Below are 22189 nucleotides of genomic sequence, written 5' to 3'. Positions count from 1 at the left end.
ATATACAAGAAATATTATGCTGACTGACAAACTGCTCCGCCAGACAACCTGCAGAGCTAGAGCTCCGAAAGCAAAAGACTCTATTCTCTTATATATAGTGTATGCTAGCCTATCTTAGCCATAGTGCTGACTCACTGCGTCAGCCCAAATGTCCTTGGCATACAGAGATAAAATAATCACCTGGCTAAAGTCATGTGATAGCTAACTGTCATTTTGCTACAACTCTAATCTGTCACTGCTAGCTGCCTCACTATGCATGTATACCTCAACACTTACATGCAGTTGGTTTGTCTGTCTCTGTATGATATCCTTCCTCAATAAAAACTACCTTTGTTTTTGGAAAAAGCACGCGTCTTCTTGGTGAGAAGGACTCTGTCAAGTTGGCAGCAGATCCCTACCTCTTGCTAAGCTTGCTCCTTGCTTTGCTAATTTCCCCTACTTTGGCAAGTAGCCCTTCTCTATGTAACAACATCACCCCAGCCACAATATTGGATTACTTTGCAACTGAATTAACCCACTACCTCTCTGCTTCTGTAATGTGTGTGATCCATTGCTATTGCTACTTCAACAGTACTACCTTTGCAGCACATACACTAACCTCAAATATTGAGAATTTGTCCTGTTGATATTGAACAAACATAAAATCCTAGCTCAGCTCTGGAAGAAGGTTACTCTGAAGTTTATCTCAATATGTTTGAGAAAATTTTGTAAAATACTTTTACAATCATATCTTACACCACACAGGTTCCCATGTGGGTATGTAGAAGGTCTTTAGGATCTGTTCTGTTGCTATCTGCTTTTTTTTTAACTGAAGGGATCTGCTAGAGGCCATAATGCATTTCAGAGATGCAGCTTAAAGTAAGTATTTTTACGAGACAATTAAAATCCACCAAGTTTGTTGTTCTGGGCTTAAAGGAACAACATATATGTGACAAGATTTGTTGTTTAATCTGGTGGGATGACGTAAACATCACAAATCAGCAGTATTCAGCCGGCCCTGACTGTCGGGCGCAGCAGGCAGCTATTCAGCAGGGCACAGCAGGCAGCTATTCAGCAGCCCTTTGGTTCCCTTTTCTACCTGGAAGAAAGGAAGTTTATTTGAAAGGAAATATTTACTCTGTTGGACTTACCGTTTTTGGACCCATTTTCTTCCTTGGACTTCTCTAACCTTTGTATTTACCTTGATTCTTTGTACACTGGTCAATTAACTGTTTATGTATTCACTGTTGATTGTTTTTTCTTGATACACTTGAGAGTGTTGGTACTCCAATAGAACATATTTGATACTTTGTAACTGATTTATTGCTTGTGCCTACTTATGTGCTTGCACCTGCCTTGTTTGTTGTTCATTAGTAGGTTCCTCTCTTGCTAATCTGGTGGAATGACATGCATTTCCTTTGTTTTCCTAGATGCTGAATGAGGTCGATCCTTCATACTGAATGGGTACCGAGTGTGTGGACAGCTAACTTAATATGGCTTGTAGAAGAGGAGGGAATCACAAGCATTGCCTTTCCACTACTTCCCCCTCCATTTCGAACTGCCATAAACTTCCATCATGCTCGAGTCGAACTCACAATATATGCATGGTGTCTGACTTCTTTTATCCAAACATGGGAGGAGTGGAAAGCCACATTTATCAACTGTCACAGTGCCTGATTGAAAGAGGACACAAAGTTATAATAATCACACATGCTTACGAAGACCGCAAAGGCATTCGTTACCTGACCAATGGATTAAAAGTTTATTATTTACCATTAAGAGTCATGTACAACCAATCTACAGCAACAACCCTCTTCCACAGTATGCCTTTGCTCAGGTATATATTTGTACGAGAGAGAGTCACCATCGTCCATGCCCATAGTTCGTTTTCAGCTATGGCTCATGATGCACTCTTTCACGCAAAGACAATGCAACTGCGAACAGTTTTTACAGATCATTCCCTTTTTGGATTTGCTGATGTCAGTTCGGTGCTTACAAACAAACTCTTGACTGTATCGCTGTGTGACACAAACCACATCATCTGTGTTTCTTACACTAGCAAAGAGAACACTGTATTGAGAGCAACGCTGGATCCTAAAATAGTTTCTGTCATCCCTAATGCTGTTGATCCCACTGATTTCACTCCAGACCCATCTAGGCGGGACAACAGCACAATAACTATAGTTGTTGTTAGCAGACTTGTATATAGAAAAGGTAATTGTTTGCATATTCTGAGTTCTTATTAAATGTTTCTTTTGAGGTCTTCTGCACAGATTATGGAATTGATAAGACTTGGTGATGGTGCAGAGATATATTTGCAGATTTAATACTGTTAACCTTTACTGCTTGACAGAATGTCGATTAAATCCTTTAGTAAAGCGGGACACCCAGGAGAGCCAGTTTGGTGTAGTGGATAAGAGTGTGGGACTCTAATCTGGAGAACCGAGTTTGATTCCGCACTCCTTCGCTTGAAGCCAGCTGGGTGACCTTGAGTCAGTCACAGCTTCTAGGAGCTCTCTCAGCCCCACCCACCCCACAGGGTGATTATTGCACAGAGTGATTATTGTTGTGGGGATAATAATAACATACTTTGTAAACAGCTCTGAGTGGGCGTTAAGTTGTCCTGAAGGGAAGTATATAAATCAAACGTTGTTATTAGTAGTAGTAGTCTAGGGCCTGGTTCAGATGCAGTGGTTTGGCAGCAGGATAGTATGAGTTGGTTGCCTCCTCAAGGCATCTTTTTATTACAATAAGTTATTAATATAAAACCAAATAAACTGTAGGAGATAAAACAGCATGAAACTATTTGTAAAACAACAGAAACAGATAATAAAAGAGTTTGAAAGACAAAACATCTAATTAAAAGCCTGGGTAAAACAAAATGTTTTGGCCAGGCACCTAAAAGGCAGTAAGGTGGGTACCAGGCAAGCCTCAAGGAGGAGGGTGTTCCAAAGGCGACCTACCTGATTGAATTGATACTTGCATGTGGGACATCCTTTTAAGTAATGCTTTCTATGGTAAGTTACTTGCCCAGAACAGGAAGAGCAAACAGGGATGTATCTCTTAGGTAGGAAAGAGCTGTTGGAAATTAGGATACCTGGGTGAGTATAAGAACTATTACCTCCAGTAAAGGGCCTGCACTTGCATCGATTTATGTAATAGTTGTGACTTGTGAACCCACGTCTAGTACTTTTTCCGGCTAGACTGGACTTTTCACTGGTCAGCCCTTCGTCTCACTCTGCTTATAGTTGTAGTTATGCTGCACCATTTATAATCCACTGTTTTGTTCTGCAAGGCTGTATTCCTGAACTTTTGAATGAACAACCATAGGACTGAATTGTAAGTGCTAGATGGCAGCAACTGTTTAAACCATTTGCCTTTTGTGGATCTGTTATGAAATAGACTTCTTCCAGTATTTGTCCCCTTTAAGCTCTCTCTCTCTCTCTCTCTGCTTGCTCCTGTCCACAAACGATACCATTAAGATGGTTATGTGCATCTGGAACAGCAACTATTATATAGACAGTGCTGTCCTAAGTAGGACTTCACCCTTCTAAGGCCATTGACTTAAGTAGATTTGAGCCAGTTTGGTGTAGCGGCCAAGAGCAGCAGGACTACAGTCTGGAGAGCCAGGTTTTATTCCCCACTCCTCCACTTGAAGCCAGCTGGGTGACCTTAGATCACTCACAGCTCTTTCAGAGCTCTCTCAGCCCCACCCACCTCACAGGGTGATTGTTGTGGGGTGGGTGGGTGTCTGAGTGGGTGTCGTCTTGAAGAGTGGTATATAAATCAAATGTTTTTGTTACTGATTTAGAAGGGTGTTAATCTGTTTAGGATTGCCCTGTTCGATTTCTGATGCAATAGATACTGGTAATAGTACAGCGCTGAGATTTCATGTTGGTAATTTGTCCTTTAGGGACTGTATCCTTGGAACAGAGATAGAATTCTAGACTTCAGCAAACACGAAAGATGAATATGCAGTCCTTAATAATAAATGGTTTCATTGGTGGTTTTGAAATTTTAAATAATGTAACAGAAATGTAAAGACATAATGATTTGGCTTTTAAATTATTCCTCAGGTATAGATTTGCTTAGTGGTATAATTCCTGATCTTTGTCAGAAGTATCCAAATCTACACTTCATAGTTGGGGGAGAAGGACCAAAGAGAATTGTATTGGAAGAGGTACGAGAAAGATACCAGCTTCATGACAGGTATGTCCCTTGTGTGTGTATTCTGGTACAGGGAAATTGAAGTGGCAGGGAAGAAAGGGGAGATGGAAGCACAGAGAACTCATTCATACAATCCAATCCCTAATCTTTTTAATGCATGCAGATCTCTGCACATCAAAGGAGGATACTGGAGAAGGGGTCATGATGGGAATACCTCCATGGGTAGATGCTAGAGGGAGGTGGACCCAGAAAGAGACTAGATCATCTCCTAAACGTAGGTTTAATTCAGGAGTTTTATAGATAAGTAGTATCTGTTTTTGTGTTTTAAAAAATCTCTTAAAAAACAGCTTCAAACGATACTCTTTATTTACTTTGTGGACATTTATTTTTTAAATTGCATAGCTTATTACTTAGTCATTCATAAATCAATCTTTTCACTAGTAAAAGGATGAGCTAATTATAAAATAAGCATAAAGTATTTACAGTCAGTCCTTTAACCCATGAGGTTGGAAACTGAACTGAACTGAAACAAAAAGTGCCAAAACACAAACTTTCAAACAGACCTTGCTATCAAAGAACTGTAAAGGAATAATACCTAATAATAAAGTAATACATCAAACCTATTTATGTTGTTCTTTCTTTACTCTAATTCACACTCACCTTCTTTACTCTAATTCACACTCACCCAAGCTGATGCGTAGTTATTCTCAAGTGGCAGCCGGGCGCACCCTTCTCTGGCCGAGCGCAACAAATTACCAGCATGACCAGCATATAAAGCATTTTCTTAAAGTGCCCACTCACTTTAAAACCGCTGTTACCAAAAAGTTACAGGCAGCATTACAATAAGCAGGATAAATTCAGTTCTTGATTAAGGCCAATAGGTTTCATACTATTCAGAACATATATTCAGCAAGCCTCCTGCTGCAATAACAATTGTTGGATTCTCAGTTGGGAGCCTTTGGGGGCTATGTATAAAACAGTGTATTTCAGATCCGCTTCCCTGTGTTTTAGGGTACAAAAATGCTCAATCAAAGGGGCTTCCAAAATATTTTTCTTAATTCGAGACATATGTACTAAAATCCGTGTTTTGACAGATCTGATAGTGCTGCCTACATAAACTAAATTACAGGGACATAAAATGAGATAAACCACAGCTTCCGTTTGGCAAGTGGAGAATGATTTCAAGTTTTTTTTTTTTGATACCTGTTCCTTTTATTTTAACACAAATTTTTACAAAGTAAACTTCCCAGTATTGTTATACAGGTTTCCTTTTTCCTTACCCTCCCCTCCCTCCCTTCCCTCCCCTAATCTTCTGTCATTGCTTCAGCCACGGGCACAAGGTCCAAAGTTTCCAGTTAATATCCTTCTTGGCTTCTTCCTCCATGATCCAGTCAAAATAAGGTGACCACTTCTTATTAATCGAACTCTTCTTTTCCTCCCAGGTCTTCTCTTCAGTAAATAAAGCCACAATATGTGATTGTACAAATTCAAAGAGATAATTGTTCCAATTCTCCATAGTCCATTTGTTCTCATTTTTCCATCCCAATACTATCACAGCTTTCCCGGCTAATACCATAGCTTTGAGAACCTCTTGATATTTACTCTCTATTTTTTCAGTCTTTAGGGTACCTAGTGTCATTAGATTGTTATCTATTGGTATTGATACCCCTGTCTTATCTTTTATCCTATCCAATACTTTCTTCCAAAATGTCTGCACTCTAGCGCATTCCCACCACATATGCGAATACTGTTGCCAAGTAGGCCCCCTCTCCTGCTTTAAGGCCTGCCATGGACTGTGTTAAAGTTTCCTGCATTGCTGCCTTACTACTACACAAAGATTTGCCTTGCACGTGTGTGTCCTGGTACACGTGTCAGTTTCCTGCCTGCGTGTCAATTGCCTTACTGCTGCTATGGACTGTGTAGTTTACTGACTCCATGTTTGGTTAACTGCACAAAGGACTCTCTTCCTGGGCAGCCCTGCCTAGACCTGTATCTGGATTTCCCAGTGTGTGTGTTTGGACTTTATTACAAGTGTGCCCCGTGCCTGCATTGCCATCTGCCACGGACCGTGCCTGGTCCCTGCTTTGGACTGTGTTTTACGTGCTGTTCCCCCTGCCTCCATGGAAGCCTGCCTCATATGGGCCCAAGCCGCTGTCAGCAGCCGGGCGCCTGCCGGGGAAATCTCCAGCGAGCCTGGCTAGGCGCTCCCTGGTCAGTTCCCGCCTGGAGCCTCCCGCGGGCCGGTCCCCGAGCTTGCCCTCGCTACCGGGCAACCTGCAAACCAGCCCCTGCTATGCCCAGCCGGCAACCATGTTCTCAGGCAGCCAGAAGACCCAGGGAAGAAGACTGCTTTGAGAAGCCATTTCAGCGAAGCAGGCACACCACGTCCGCAGCGAGAGTACCTCGCCCCGCTCTGCATATCTTAGGAGCCGCCCCGGAGAAGGAACTAAGTGCCGACCATCCCAAGCACTTAGAGAATGCATCTCAAAGAAACCTCCGCAGCCCACTCGGATTTCCCCCTCCCTCTTTTGTCCCCTCTTCCTGAGGTGTCACTTATCACAATCAGATTACCAAAGTGGCCCATCCAAGCCATTCAGTAGCCCATTAGAGCCTTTGTTTTAATCCGTGAGAACCACCAAGTACAGCACCAGCCCCAGGGTACGTTCTGGGGTATTTAAGTCGGTCTCTCAGACCGCATAGTGCGCATGCCATCCTATCCAGACCCCCTTGCTGTCTCTCTGTGGCTCCACTGCTGGCATTGGACCACCTCGCTGTTGTGTCTCTGCTTCGCTTCAGGATTGTGAGTATTCCCCACCATCGTTGGGAACCTGCTAATGCGAAAGTCTCTATATTTCATACTCTGTATTTCCTAGGTCTTGTGTGCTTTCTTGTGTGTATGTGCAAGTTCAGGCTTACGCCACACTCTTAGTAAAATACACGTGTTTGAATCATTTTGTAGTCTGCCTCTTTGTCACTAGAGTGTCTGGAATCGGGACCTCCGTAAACACAGGTTAGATCCGCGCTAATTTTAGTTACAGACTGCTAAAGCTAATTTCCCCCATTATAAAAAGCAGTTCTGTTAACAATACCAGTCTTTAGCCTGGTTACAGTGTCAACAGTTCGAACTCATCCCATGTACCATATTGGCTAATTGGGCTGATGTCCTGTACCATTTCGTAAAATATTTCAGCTTCATTTCTCTAAACTTACTCATTTTAATCTTTTTCACCCCTGCCATTAATTTTTTTAAAGTTATTTCTGAGGTCAGCCGTGAATGATTTCAAGTTGATAGTCTTATTTACTTGATGGATATTAACTACAGATCCTGCAAGAACTAGACTACAAACTCGACACCTTACCACAAGGGAAATGTCTTTTTATGTTGATATTGGACGTTTTTGAAGTCTGGAAGTCAGAATGTACTATAAGATCCTTAATACTTTTTCTAAACCCTATTGTAGGCAGTTTCTCGCAAGCAGGAATGTCCTGTACGAGGTGCCAATGTTTATAAATAGTCTTTTTGATGTTAATAGGTTACGGGGTAAAATCCAAACTCCACCTAATTCTCAGATCTGATGCTTTTGATTTTGGTAGGAAAAATGTTTCCCTCTGCATTGTTTGCCTTAACTAAAGATCGTTCTAACAGTGGCATAGGATACCCTCTGTTAAGGAAGGATTTGGTCAAATTGGTGCATTCCTTAGCATAATCATATGGATATGTAGAGTTACGCTTAAGGCATTAAAATTGTCCATATGGGATATTGTCCTTAAGGTTTTTAGGATGGAAAGACCCATATTCCAGGTAGATGTTGCAGTCTGTAACTTTCCTAAAGGGTTTAACCCCTATATGGCCAGTTGTCATGCAGTACACTGACAAATCCAAAAAGGTAATTGAATGTCTATTAGACACCCAAGAGTACTGTATGTTCCGATTAATAGTGTTAAGCCAGCTTCCAAAATCAGGGACTATCTCAAGTCCCTCCAGTATGATGAATAAATCGTCTATGTACCTCTGATATAAGACAATCCTGTCAAAAAAAGGATTATTAGAAGAATCATTTTCGCGCTGCAGCACAACCCATGACTACACCTCTTACTTGTAGATAGAACTGAGTTTAAAATTTGAAATAATTGTATTCCAACGTAAGATCAACTACTAACTAGCAAAAAATGAGTGGGAGGGGACTTATTCTCCTGTTTGTCCAAATATTCTTCGATGACTACTCTGGCCCCATCCAATGGAATCGAAGTATATAAGGAAGACACGTCTAAAGTGATTCTCTGTCATTGCTCTGATTAAAGCTCTTAGTATCTCTTACATACGATGGTATAGACGTGACAAGGGGTTGTAAAAACGAATCAATGTAGATGGAAAGGGGTTCCAGCACAGAGTTGCTTCTGGAAATAATGGTTCTTCTGGGAGGGGGAAAAATCTGCTTATGGATTTTTGGTAAGATGTAAAATACCACAATTCTAGGTGTGGAATCAATTAAAGCTTTATGCAAATTTTCAGTAATTTTGCCTACCATAAGGCCCTCATCAGCCACAATTTTAATCAAGTTCAATGTTTACTTTGTGGGGTCTTCCGGAATTGGGAGATAGTTATTTCTGTCATTGAGTTGCTTGGACACTTCCTCCAGTTACATTTTTGTGTCCATAACAACTATTCTACCCCCTTTATCAGCCTGTTTGATAATAATGTTGGAATTACGATCCAAATTTGTAATCGCATCACGATCCTCTTTAGAGAGGTTATGCCAAATCCTTTTCTTTTGATCTCTCTCAACTCTGGCTATGTCTTTATGGACCATCATATCAAAGGTCTCAGTCCTAGAGTCATGGACATTTGGAACAAAGGTAGATTTTGGTAACTGTAGACATATCCAATGGATGATCTGCAAAAAATAACTTTAATTTAATACACCTTAAAAGTCTAAACATATCCACTCTAGTCTGGAAAGAACAATAAGTCGGAGTCGGTACATAGCTCAATCCCTTATTAAAGACACACAGTTCTCTGGGAGTTAGCTGATGTGAACATAAATACTATTTCTTCGTCTTGTCTCGATAAGGTGGTTTTCCTCCCCCCTTGCCCTTCCCTAAAAAAGGCTTCTTAGAGTCAGATGGAACAGACCTGTTCCTAAGTCTTTTCAAACTCGTCCCCTTGTCCCCAGAAGTCTCCAGGTCTGAGGGATCTGTAGTTTCCAGGTCCGACATTCTCTCTAGGGGTTTGGCCCATGAGGTGCATTTTTATGGGTATTGTCATTCTGATCCCACCAGGAGTACACGAGCCCCATCGTGTACTCCTGGTCGGTGCCCGGCTGCTGCTTGAGAATAGCTATGCGTCAGCTTGGGTGAGTGTGAATTAGAGTAAAGAAAGAACAACATAAATAGGTTTGATACATTACTTTATTATATTAGGTATTATTCCTTTATAGTTCTTTGATGGCAAGGTCTGTTTGACCCCTGATGGAGCAAGTTCCTCGGAAACAAGCGTCTTGATGACTGGGTCCACAGCCCTTGGAAGCTTGCCATCTAAAAAAGAAAATAAAAAGATTATTATTGAACCATTTCAGACTTTACTGTTTTCCCGGTTACCTTGTGGTAATTCCAGACATATTTGTACCTCATTTTGAGTATATGTCTGTAAATATATTACAACAACTACATTATTTCTATGCTTGGCCGCTTGCCGTCACCGGTTAAGGTTTGTCTATAAATTATCAATGTAGTGTAGGAGAATCTGAACTTAGTGTATAATGTACACTAGGTTTGAACTTACTGTTCAAAGAACAATTTGAACTTATGTTAATTGCTACTGTGCACTTAGTCACTTTAAAAGGTTGGTTATTGATTATAGTAATGATTTTTGAATAATTGTATAAATTGGATAATTGCCTTCTTATCCCTTGGCTGTGTGTTCACTCTGTTTTGTAAACTATTACCAAGGGTGCTTTGTTTTTGCTTTGCTAAAACACAAACACTTGTATTGTCAGGCCTCAGCCTCCATACAGCAATTTATGATGAGCAGAATTGCATGTAGGACAATTTTTTTAAATGCAAAACAAAAGTCTTGCCTGCAACACAGTGCAGACAGTCAGAAACAAACCAGTAAAGCATACAGGCAAATTGCAACAAATTTTGAATACTAGTAAAAAATCTCATACAAAGAGTAAAGCAGAAAAGCAGAGCAATCAGACAAAAGAATCCTGCACACAGGCAAATTGCAGCAAATTCTGCATACAAAGCAAAAACCGTTTGAACAGGAAAGCAGGATACAGGGATATGGATATGCTCCTGTTTTGTGTAATGCTTCTTCAGTAAGTAATTAAATGCAAAAACTATCCCATCTTGGATAGAGACAAACTACTTGGTTAGCTAAACAGCCCTATGGGGACATTCATTAGCTTTTTACAAACTCTGGAATCCTCAGGGTTCCTATATGTTTGTACAAGCAACATGAAGACTTCTAGCAGCAACCAGATTAAAACTCTTACAACAAATTGGGGAGTGTGAAACCAGCTAGTCCTTTAACCCAGGAAGTTGCAAACACAGTGTTACCATTTGGAGCTGAGCAGCATAAATATTGCTATAAAAATAAAAACATACTTTGATTGTTTTAAATTTGATACCATGTGGTTGAAAATGCCAACAAAACTGTGTAATGTGGTGTTTTGGTGAAGTGTTTCTGGAATAGTCTGTGAATCCAGAACTAGTTAACTCATGCATCTATATTACTTCAGTTTTGTGAACTTCAGATGTGCAATAAAGTACAATCCAGTTGAAGTTAAGCACTTCCACAGTGTGATCCTGTTTTGGTTCCAGATATCAAAGAGTTTAAACAAGTAACTGCATAGAATTACGTTGTTTGAAATCCTTTGATTTCAGTAAGGCAGTGGAACATGTCCTTCTTCCATGTAATATAGAAGGGGACTAATGTTGACTGGATTAACACCCATTTTGAAATGGAACTGTGCCATTCAAAAGCATTATGTTTGAGTTGAAACTTCCATCATAGGTGATAGAGCCAAGAAGGCTCATTGGTAGATGCACCTGATCGAATGCTGCAATCATAAGTGATAAATATAAGTTTTTGTACCAGTTCTTAAGTCTGTTGACTAAGAGCTGGTGGCGACATATGCTCCAACCCTCTTTACTAAGGGTGGTTATAAATGAAGTCCGAGATGTATGCTTATCTAGTTTTTTCTTGAAAACTTAAGAGAGAAGATGGACAGCTTATTCTGGTGCTCAGTAGCTTCTGTCAAACGCAGTCTAGCCAGAGCGAAACGTTTTTAAAATACATTGTTTTTTTTAAAAAATTGAGATAATTAAATGCATGCTTCAATCTGTTCCACTTCAATCAGTAGAATGTGCACATGGTTGACTTGGGCGGGGATCATGTTATGAAACCTCTTGTAAAGATTACCTTTTTAAAAAGATGTTTTAAATTACATGCAGAGTTCGTCTCTTGGGAGCGTTAGAACATCAGGATGTCAGAAATGTCTTAGTCCAGGGACACATTTTTCTCAACACCTCTCTTACGGAAGCTTTTTGCATGGCAATAGTCGAAGCTGCCAGCTGTGGTTTACAGGTAAAAACAAGTTGAAGTATTTCTATGTATTAGTTGGATCATTTTGGAATGACACTGTACAAAAATAGACCTTTAACCCTTCTTCTGAAAACTTTTAAAGCGTTTTATGAAGATGGTACAAATTGTCAAGAAATGATGTGTGAAAAGCCTATGTAAACCTAATTCCCACTTCTCTGCATTAGTTATATAGAATTTTCACATGGTTGGCTTCAAATACTCTAAGCTGTGCAGTGTTGTGAGCCAAATTTTTTTTTTGTGAGCTGAAACTTGCACAAAAATTTATTTTGTGAGCTGATTTGCATAAAAGTTTTGAGAGCACCTTTTTTTTTAAAAAAAGATTGCAACCTACAAACATGCAAGAATACAAACATACAAACAGTTGACTATTACGCAAAGCGGTTTTTAGAAGTTTATAAACTCAACCTAATTAATATCTGAGAATTAATGTTTAAATTAATTTAAAGTGTAGATGACTGGGAAAGGCAATGCCAAATGACCCCGTAAAAAGTCTGCCAAGAAAACATTGTGATGTGATGTGTCGTCCCCCCCCCATGGGTCAGTATGACTCGGTGCTTGCACAGTGGACTACCTTTGCCTGTTTATATATGTTATACCTGTAGACAAGGTATAACAAGTCACATTTCATTACAGAGACTATTTTTTATTACTTGGAGTGCCATTGTTTAGTAGCAATAAGTAGTGAAGGAATGGCTGCCTCAGAACAAAAGCTTATAGTCACTCTCTGCTTTGTAGTGCTTTAGTAATGATGTCTAATAGTACAACCGCACAATAAATTTTTAAAAGTTGCTGCCCTTCCAGCACTATGTAAGTACAAACCTAGTGACCCCCCCCCCACACACAAATGCTCCCTCTATGCTGTGCAGTGTTGAGCCAAAAATCAACTTCCTGAGGTGAAACAATAACTTGCATTACAGTTGCTGTGTGAGCACACCTTTTTTCTAAAACGTATTTCAGTCTACATACATACAAACATAAACTACAAACTAATTTGCTAGATTCAGAATATGCTAGTGATAATTCTGAATCTTTAAGGGTGACTGTAGATTGTGTGTGTCCGGATCTCTCTAGACTGAAATTTAGTTAAGAAATGCTTTGAACATACAGAGCTTTGATTGGAAACATGAGCAGATGTGCTGCTCAGCAATTGGCATGAAATACTTCTGTGAAATTTCAACCAAGTTGAAATAGCATCTTTACAAGATGCTTTTATATTTGAACATCTTTTTCTTATTTGTCTTGAAGTAAAACAATTGCACAGTTTCAACATTATGGTGAACTTTGCATGTTGTAAAACTTGAGATAGGGCAAGCCATGATTTCTGTCCTATTGGACAACAAAACAGTATAAAGGTGCTTTGAAGAACCTCAACAAAAACTCTCTAAAGCAGCGTCTCCTCGTTAGTCCTGTGGTGATGTCATAGCTATGTTAAATTCCTTACCTACTGTCCATAATTCAAAAAAAGAAGGAAGGACATAAACCATGAAAACAACCAATAAGACACAGGGAAGCAGCTAACCAATCAAAGGGACATGTATACAAGGTACATTTAACTGGTGGGTTTGGGGGGTTGGTAACTCATTAAATGATACAGCACCTGTGTAAATTAATTATGTTGGATAAAGCACATCATAGCAATAGTGCATGAGCACAAAAAAAGGAACTCACAGACTGAAAGGTCTGTAAAGGAAGGGAGAAGACACACGTAAGGAAGGTCCCGATTAAAACCTGTAGAGAGGAATGACTGTCCTGAATGGAAAAGAGTCCAGTAGCACCTTTAAGACTAACCAACTTTACTGTAGCATAAGCTTTTAAGAATCACAGCTCTCTTTGTCAGATGTCCTGAATGCACTGCTATCAATGCTGGTTTCTGGAAGATGCCTGAGACATGCAAGCTGGCAGCAATTGTTTTAAAAATACAAGCACATTTAAAAATCACTTAGAATTAATTGTTCTTGACTTTGCAAGCACATAGAGGTGTTTTGTAATAAAGAGAATAGTTCCACATTCTGGTTTATTGTATTTTTCATGAATCAGCACAGAAACATAGAAAGATTAGTAAAAAGCATGATAGCCTGGAGATAACTAGCTGCCTCCCAGACATTTACCAGAAATACCTTCAAGGAATGCATGAATGCATAAAGAATGCATAAAGTTAAATATCACAGAATACAAATCCCAAAAAAGATAATCCTCTTTCCCTACACACCAACAAGAGCAAAAATTAAGTTCTCATTATTTAATATTTAATACATGAAGCTCACCAAATTGAGCTGGTGGACCTCTCCTCCAGCTCCTGCTGCCAAGGCTGCATGGGCACCGAGTGCTACCCACTGCTACTTCCTTCTCCAGCTTCACTGCTGGGATTAATGAGGCCTCTGAGACTCCCTGCTCCCGCCGCCGGCAAAGAAGCTGCGCGGGCTGCTTCCTTCTGCAGCTTCTGCCTGGTCTTGCTGCCAGCAAAGACACTGCCTCCCCGGTCCCTCTGCCGGCGAGGAAGTCATATGTGGGCTGCAGCCTTCAACAGCTCCCTGGAGTCTGCTCAGCAGGCAGTTCAGAAAAGCCGTATGCGGGACAGGAAGTCTGCTTGGAGAGCATCCGCCTGATGCTGCGGATGCCGACGCCGCCTCCTGCAGCTTCTGGAGTTTGAGGACAGAGAGAGGCCAGGGGCAACTGTCTGCGCTGGGCTTCTCCTGTTGTGCGCTGCCCTCTAAAAATTCATGCGCCATAGCGCAGGAGCGCACGTTACCGGGAACGCTGTCTGGCAGTCTTCCATCTTTCCCTTGCTGATGCTGGGTGTCCCACCCCCATCCTCAAGGTCTTCGGGTTCCCACACTTGCGCAGTAAGCGAGAGATGTGCATGCTGTACCTAAAAACAAATCCAGATAGTGGACGTGAAGTGCACATTTCTCCTGAGAGCCCAGGACAACTGTGCCTTCATGTGGTCTTTGGCAGCCCTGTAAAAAATGGTTCTGCTCAGCATGATGTGAGCAGGGGGCTTGTACCAAGAAGTGAGATCATGGAGCAGCCCTTGGAAGCTGGAGTTCTCACTTATGGTGAAGGGTAGCCAATCCATGGCAATCATGTCTATGATCCGCCAAGTGAGGGGTGGATCCCCCCCCCCTCTTGGCATACTCTGGATCCCCTCCTCTTGGCACCCTAGTGCCATTTGCACCAAATATCTCCATCAGAGGTGCTTGGTGTCCCTTCCCTACAGGAAATCTGGGGAGGAGAGCACCAGAATAGCCTGCTTCCTACTGGCAACTGCGTGGTGCCAGTCTCACTCTCCCTCCAAGGAAGCACCGCCTGGAGGTGCTTCTTGATGTGGTTCCTCAGGCTGGTCATGCAGAGATGATTGACATCCCTCCCTTGACTCACTTGGGCCTTACAGTATCCTCGTATCACACAGTGATAGCACTGTGCGATACGAGGACCTTCCATTCCATGCTTCCAGATGTTTGAGGAAAAGGAATACCCATGCTGCCCTGTGGTGTCATGTGTGGGCACCCCAGGAGACATTTCCTGTGAGGTGCTTGGGCCAGACCACACCACACCATGTCTATGCTGGGTAGAAGAAGATGGTGGAGGATGAAGGGATAGAGATGGTGGGCTCCACAATCTCTTTCTCTTCCTCCAGCATCCTCTCCTTCTGCATCAGTGTGAAAGGCCTGTTGCTGGCCTCAAAGAACACTGGGGAAGTCTCACTGATGGGTGGGTCCCTGGGCACTTGTGGGGGTGGTGATGGTGGGTCCCTGGGCACTTGTGGGGGTGGTGCTCCAGCAGCAGCCTCAGCAAAAAGGGCCTTGCAAACCCTCTTGCTGTCAACGGAAGCAAGACTGGTGAACAGCAGCTGCGCTGGGGACAGCTTTCTCGGCTGAGGTGGGAGGATGAACCACAAAATCTACAGCAAACAAACCAAATTATCCCAATAGAAAACAAAAACTTAAAAAGAAAATTCTTCCCCCCCTAAAAAAAACCCACTAAGGCAACCCCCTCCCCACAAAGATAAAAAAAATCTTGTGAATCTAATGACTCTCAAACCATTCTTCAATGTGCAGTCAGTCAGGTCCAGAAGTCAGCAGGAGAATCACCGACTGCAAGGAATTCACACACGCGGTCCAGAAATCCCAGCAGGCCAGCCAAGTTACAGCCCAGAGTCCAGAGAGAGAGGCAAGTCAGGCAGTCTCTATCACCATCAGGCCACAGCACAATGGGGCTTATAAACAGGCAAACCTCCAACTTAACTCCTTGTAGAAGTTTGAAAAAGACACTCTCCTTCTCAAGAATTCCTTTGGCCAGAGAAGGAGAGCTGCTGGAAAGACTGGCCATCATACTCCCTCCCCCCTTCTGCTTCTAACTCCCTCCTCCTCTTCCCATTGGGTGAAAAAAAGACGGGAAGCAGTGCTGTTGCACTCCCCAAAGTTCACTGAATTTTACCAAATACATTTGGTAAACTTCAATTGACTTGCCGAATCAAATTGGTTAAAATTCGGTATTTATCGAACCCGAATTGCTCATCCCTATTCTGCACTTAAGCAATATGGAATGAAAAGAGGCAAAAACATTAAATATTGAGATATTGTTCAGGAAACATGTATCTTTTATCATTTTGGTTCATTTGGAAAGATAAAATTTATCATTTATGACTGAACAAAAAATAATAGCATGAATGTATATACAATTTACATGCATTTTGAAATGTTTCTGATAGCAGGGATAACTTGCTAAAATAAACTAGGCAGGCTTATAATAAACATGGAGTCCCAGAATGGTTATAAAAGCTAATCTTGAACGGGAGGGATTATAGCAGTGATTTTTAATGGTGGCTTTATGGTTCCCTAGATGATGTACAAATCTGGGGGGTGGATGGGTTAAGATTTTGTGGATTTAGGCAGCTCCTTCCCTCATCTTCTAAAGGCTTCCAACAATCAACAGAATTGCTTTATAGTGGCCTCAACAAGGGAATCTTACCTTTTCCCTCAAGGACTTTAAAAATGCCTCATAGTAGATATGAATTAAACCTACTATTAAGATGATAGCCATTGGGCACCAGGGTTTCATTGAATATATGCTTGAGATCTGTGTAACATATGAGTGTGTTGAAAATACCCATCAACAAAGTTGTCTTCTTTAGAATGCTGTTTTTCTAATTTTTTATTTGCATGTGGTGGGAAGTCATGGATTAAAATGGGATAACTAGTGGTAAAAGCTTGCTGTATTGACATTCATGTAATGTCTGACGGTTGTGATACTTTCCTCACTTGTGCGCTGGGAGGGTATGCAGCCAAAAACAGTTGTGCAGCTTTTCCCCATTCCATGCACAAGTTAGGTTTTGTGATGCCTAACTTCTAGCTTTTATCCTGCTTCATTTCATCACTGTTCTTGTTTGCTTGGTTCCATCCTAGTATTTTTGATACAGGCTAGTTCAGCTGGTTAACCTGCTAAGGTAAATGCACCCCACTAGCCATACTCTGCCCATTAGATGATATTCCCACTGTGTTGTTGCAGAGCCCCTGGTATAGTCCTGGTTAGGGGTTTGCAGCAACAAAATAAGAAAATAAGAGCTGTAGCTGCTTAGTGTTAAAGTGCATGTGCTTTGAATCAGCACTCTGCTGGTTCGACTACCACGACTGCCATGAGTTCAGTAGGTGGACTTGGGTAAGCCACTCTTCTCATCCCCAGCTCTCTTGCTGTACTGTGGGGATAATAACAACACTGACTTTGTTCATCACTGAGTGAGGCACTAATCTGTCCAGAAGGGCAGTATATAAGCACACTGTTAGTATTATTAAAAATGTAACTGATTAATATAAACTAGATTTTGCTATAATGGGTGCTGCTGGAAAGAAAGCATGTATTTGACGGATACTCTTTGCCTTGCAAGCACATAGAAACATAATTATGTCACTGTTACTTCTATCCACTTTTAAATGTGAAGTAAATCTTACTATTAAGACAGCCTTTGCTGCCTGTTATTGATGGGTCCTTTTTTGTAAAATGAAATATTAATAACTGTACCAATAGTACAGTTCATTTGTGTTTTTGAAACATTAATTGCTCAACCCAGTGTAAGATTTTTTGCTGTTGTCTTAGGTTGTGAGTACGAAAGTTGGCGGGATTCCTGAGGTGCTACCAGACAACCTTATAATCTTGTGTGACCCTTCAGTGAAATCTTTGTGTAATGGACTGGAAAAGGCTATATCCCATCTGAAGTCAGGATCATTGCTATCTCCAGAAATTATACATAGCCAAGTTAAAACTTTTTATACTTGGAGAAATGTTGCAGAGAGAACTGAAAAAGTAGGTAAATTTTCATACTATGAAATTTGTACAGCCCTTTCCAACTTCCAGATCTTCATTTTAGTGAGCTGTACAGGCCAAGCGAGTGTATCCCACGGGATGAGGGGTGGGGGACAAGACTTAAAATACATTGCATATTTTATGTGATGACTTGTTGCATTATATAACTTACATAAATTTCCCCAATTAATTATGTCATTAGGTAACTTTGAGACAGTTGTTACTTCTTCACTTGGAACCTTTTTCGTATTGTGTCCTTGTATATTTTCTTAGAGTGGGTGTTCTTTAACCATCTTCGGCTGGATACCCCTGAGTCCGTCAGAATTGCACACACAGGACTGTTCACTGCAGGATGGGGATTATGAGTATAGTTCCCTGAATGGCATATTTTTGAGGGACAAGGAATTGTCCTTGCAGAATTGTACTGAAGCCTCTTAAGCCCTGCAAAGACATGTGGATATTCAGATGAGAATAAAATATTATTCTGTCCTGTTTGGTAGTAATGTTTAAGTGTTGAGGATGCATCTAATGTGTACATGTATATTTTTCTTTCTTAGGTGTATGACCGAGTGGCAGGTGAAATTGTATTGCCAATGGGAAAACGGCTTGACAGACTTATCTCTCATTGTGGCCCTGTGACTGGTTGCATTTTTGCTCTTCTCTCTGTAATAAGCTTCCTTTTCCTAATGTTCCTGAGGTGGTTGACACCAGATTACCTTATTGATGCTGCAATAGATGCCACAGGTCCATATGGAGCATGGACTCAACAGTATTTCCGCAAAAAAAGAGAAACTTTAAATTCAAACTCTTGAAAGAAACTGGAAGTCAGAACTTCATTCTCCAGCAGTGTTACTGTTGGCTGGTGGAGTTACTTTCACAGACATGTTAATTATAAATTATTGGATAGCATTTCTTATTGCTTGGAAAGGAATTTGGTAAGATGTGCTACCTCAAATTACCATTGTCTGAAATGATTAGACCTGCTTGCGAAGATTTGCAACAGTACCTGTTTCACATTTGTTTGAAATTGGATTATTTTGTATTACTGGACAGCATAGATGATGATCATTAATAAGACATGAGAAGGGTAAAGGGAAGCCATGTGAATGGATGGGTTTTCAGGGCGTTATTTTTTGTTTTCTCTTGTATTTTAATTTGTCTCCTTTTGTTGCTTGAAAGAAATACAATAGTAAATGCCAGGTGGCATTGGAGTTGGTATGTATCATGCTTGTTTTGCATTTCCTTTCATTTTTAAGAATGCGATGAGAGTAATATACAAAAAAGAGTATAGTCCATGTCCTAAAGCTGGAAAGATCAAGTTGTGAATATTAAACTACATGCACCCCCACGGTTTGTAGGATCTGTATATTCAAACCACAAGAAAATCAGCAATTGAAGCATTTTTGTGCTTTTCTACATTTATATAGCCCACTTGTTTATTTTAGCTGTTTTGTTTTTACTTTCCCAAGTTTGATACAAAGATTGGCTGCGTATTCTGGTTTGTGGGGGATGTGATGCTTAATATAGCCCATGGGGAGCATGTTTCCTTTCCCATGTGACTTTGACAAGCTTCTGTTTCTTAGCTTGGTATGGAGGAATGCTTATCAGATTTACTACACAGGACCAAGGCCCAATTGTTCTTTATTTCTCTAGAACAGGCTCTTTTTCTGAGCCAAGGCATTCTGAGCAAAAAGAATTAAAAGGTTATGCATGGCTAATGGCTGCTGCATGTATTTGGGAGGGGAAGCATTGTGTATAACTTTATTATTATTTTTTTATTTATGTCATTTATAGTCTGCCTTTCTTAATGAGACTCAAGGCGAATTACATAATGAGATTATCAATAAACAATGTCATAGGGTAAACAAATGCAAATATACAAAGATATAACAGTTGTCCGGGGTCAGCAGCCCAGTCCCCAGACTTGCCGGGAGGCAGCGGTGGGGGGCAGCCGGGAGACAGCAGTTCAACCGCTCTGACTGGCAAACAGAGTCAGAACCTGCCTGTGCCAGGGGGAAGGGGCAAGGCCTCAGAAGGCAAGAGGATACAAAGGGAGCCCAGCTAGTCCCACCTCCCTGGGGGAGGAAAGGGGGCGAAGCAGAGCAGAGGAAGGGGGCAAGGACAGCGGGTTTGGGGACCCAGCAGTCGCCCACACAGAGCCTTTACCTGGAGAGAAGGAGCAGCAGCCCCAACAGCCCAGAGCCACGCCTCAGCTAGAGGATAGTAGCCTGGCCCAGGAGATGGCCAAGAGCCAAGCCCCTCCAGGTGGAGCTGCTGAAGGCACTCTGCTGGAGGAGCTGGGCAGCCAGCCAAGCGGCCACAGCTGGGCCTGCCTTCAACAATCAGCTCAGCCAGGGAGGCCTGGCAGCCAGCCAGGGGGCTGCAGCTGGGCCTGCCTTCAGCAATCAGCAGAGGCAGGGAGGCTTGGCAGCCAGAGAACAAGGCACAGCTGGTGCTGGTCAGTGGAGCCAGATCAGCTACCCCAGCTGCAACTACTTGGGGCAGCCCAAGACCAGGCTGGAAGGAGGGCGGAGCAGAGAAAGGAAGCCCTATAAAGGATGGCTGGGAAGAGCTCTGGGGTGGTGGGTTTGAGTAGGAGTGATGGAGTGGAGCAGAGCGAGAGCAAAGACCAGGAAGAGAGTGGATGGAGGAGGAGAGTCCAGAGGCCAAAGGGGGTGAGTGGCACAGGTTGAGCAGACCAGTGTGTGGATTGAGAGGGAGTCTGGGTGATGTATACTGCCCCTCCTTTCACAGAGCAGGGTCCTGCAGCATCCCTGGCACCCCTCTGATGTCAGGAGCAGACTGCCTGGTGCCCCGCCCAGCGGCGGCTGCGGCAAGCCCTGACAACAGTAACAAAAATCCAGTACAGAATGGAAGAAATGCTGAAACAGCATACGCAATTCTAAAACTGACACTAGACAACATAGAGCTACACAGTAGGATCACACTTAAAGGATCATATGTAAGGCAACATGGTGGTGAAATTTATAGTCTCTAACTCAGTGAAGCATCTCTTTGAGACCCTCTCCCTACAATACAGCACTCCTTTATGAGTAAAAAAGTCCTTTTGAATAAACCAGGTTTGCATTGTTTCTGGAAACCCAGGAGCATCTGGCTGCTCCTGACCTCCTCAGGCAGGCCGTTCCATAGGGTAGGGGCCACCAAAAAGAACACACGGGCAGCTGTTGATTTTGCCCATGTGCAAGGTGGTATCTGCAGAAAACCCCGATCAGATGAGTGAAGCTGCCGTGGTGGAACATAGGGAGAGAGGCAGTCCCAAAGGTATGGTAGCCATGAAGAGCTTTTCATGTGATAGCCAGTATTTTGAACTGAGCACAGTAACTGGTATGTAGCTAATGAAGTGACTGCAGGATGGGAGTGATATTAATGCTTCTGATTGCTCCTGATAACAGCCAAGCCACAGCGTTTTGCACCAACTGGAGTCTTGTAGTTAACTTAGATGGGAGATGTATGTATAGTGCATTATAATAGTCAAGTCTTGATGTTACCATAGCATGGATCCAGGTGGCCAGATTGGCCATAACATAGACTTAAAAGTAATCCTGGGAACTTTTGAAAAATTTATTCAGCATTAAAATGGTCCAACAATAAATCTTTCAGTTTTGTATGTTTCACAGCAAAAATATGTTCCCTGTCTCCCCTAATATTGCCAGTTGTGAATATGCCCCCATATTAAAGGTTGTTTTGAAGTGGTTAAGAAATGAAGAATCCTTAAAAGTCTGGTATATTGGAGATGCAACTATTGGAACTTCCTTTGCCTCATGGTTATGATTAAGTAAACAAGATTAAAAAATGATGTAATTGTAATGGCAGTAGGCCATCTTTGGGATTACTGGCAGAATTAATTAGTGGATAAATTTTTTATTTTCAACCCACAATTGGGTAATAAAAAGTTTAGTTTATGGTAGTTCGTGGTGTGAAGGAAAGCCAGATTTGAGAGAATCATTGATGTGTATGTGTAGAAGGAAGGCTGAGGGAATATATTAGTGTCTATGTGGAAACGCCAGCAATTAAGATACTACAATACCCTCAGAATACATAATCAAATTGCCAGAACACAACATTTGAATAAGAACTTTGCTGAAATGGAGAAATGGATTATAATTAGAAAAT

General features: G+C 41.7%; 1 protein-coding gene across 3 annotated transcripts in view; it reads left to right on the top strand.

Moving 5' to 3' along the window:
* Positions 1–19769, top strand: part of PIGA (phosphatidylinositol glycan anchor biosynthesis class A) — a 49002-nt gene extending 29233 nt beyond the window's left edge. For 2 of the 3 annotated variants that reach the window (XM_054984832.1, XM_054984840.1), the window contains exons 2-6: positions 1410–2193; positions 4056–4188; positions 11605–11737; positions 17849–18055; positions 18613–19769. In XM_054984832.1, coding sequence (XP_054840807.1) covers positions 1473–2193; positions 4056–4188; positions 11605–11737; positions 17849–18055; positions 18613–18867 — 1449 coding nt within the window. In that variant the 5' untranslated portion in view covers positions 1410–1472 and the 3' untranslated portion in view covers positions 18868–19769. Of the gene's footprint in view, positions 1–1409; positions 2194–4055; positions 4189–11604; positions 11738–17848; positions 18060–18612 lie in introns of all 3 variants that reach the window. The other variant, XM_054984850.1, reaches the window with a different exon arrangement.
* The last annotated feature ends 2420 nt before the right edge of the window (positions 19770–22189 follow it).

This window comes from Eublepharis macularius, chromosome 1 (genome assembly GCF_028583425.1).
Source record: "Eublepharis macularius isolate TG4126 chromosome 1, MPM_Emac_v1.0, whole genome shotgun sequence".
Taxonomy (NCBI): Eukaryota; Metazoa; Chordata; class Lepidosauria; order Squamata; family Eublepharidae; genus Eublepharis; species Eublepharis macularius.
This window is presented reverse-complemented; position numbering and strand designations above follow the sequence as displayed.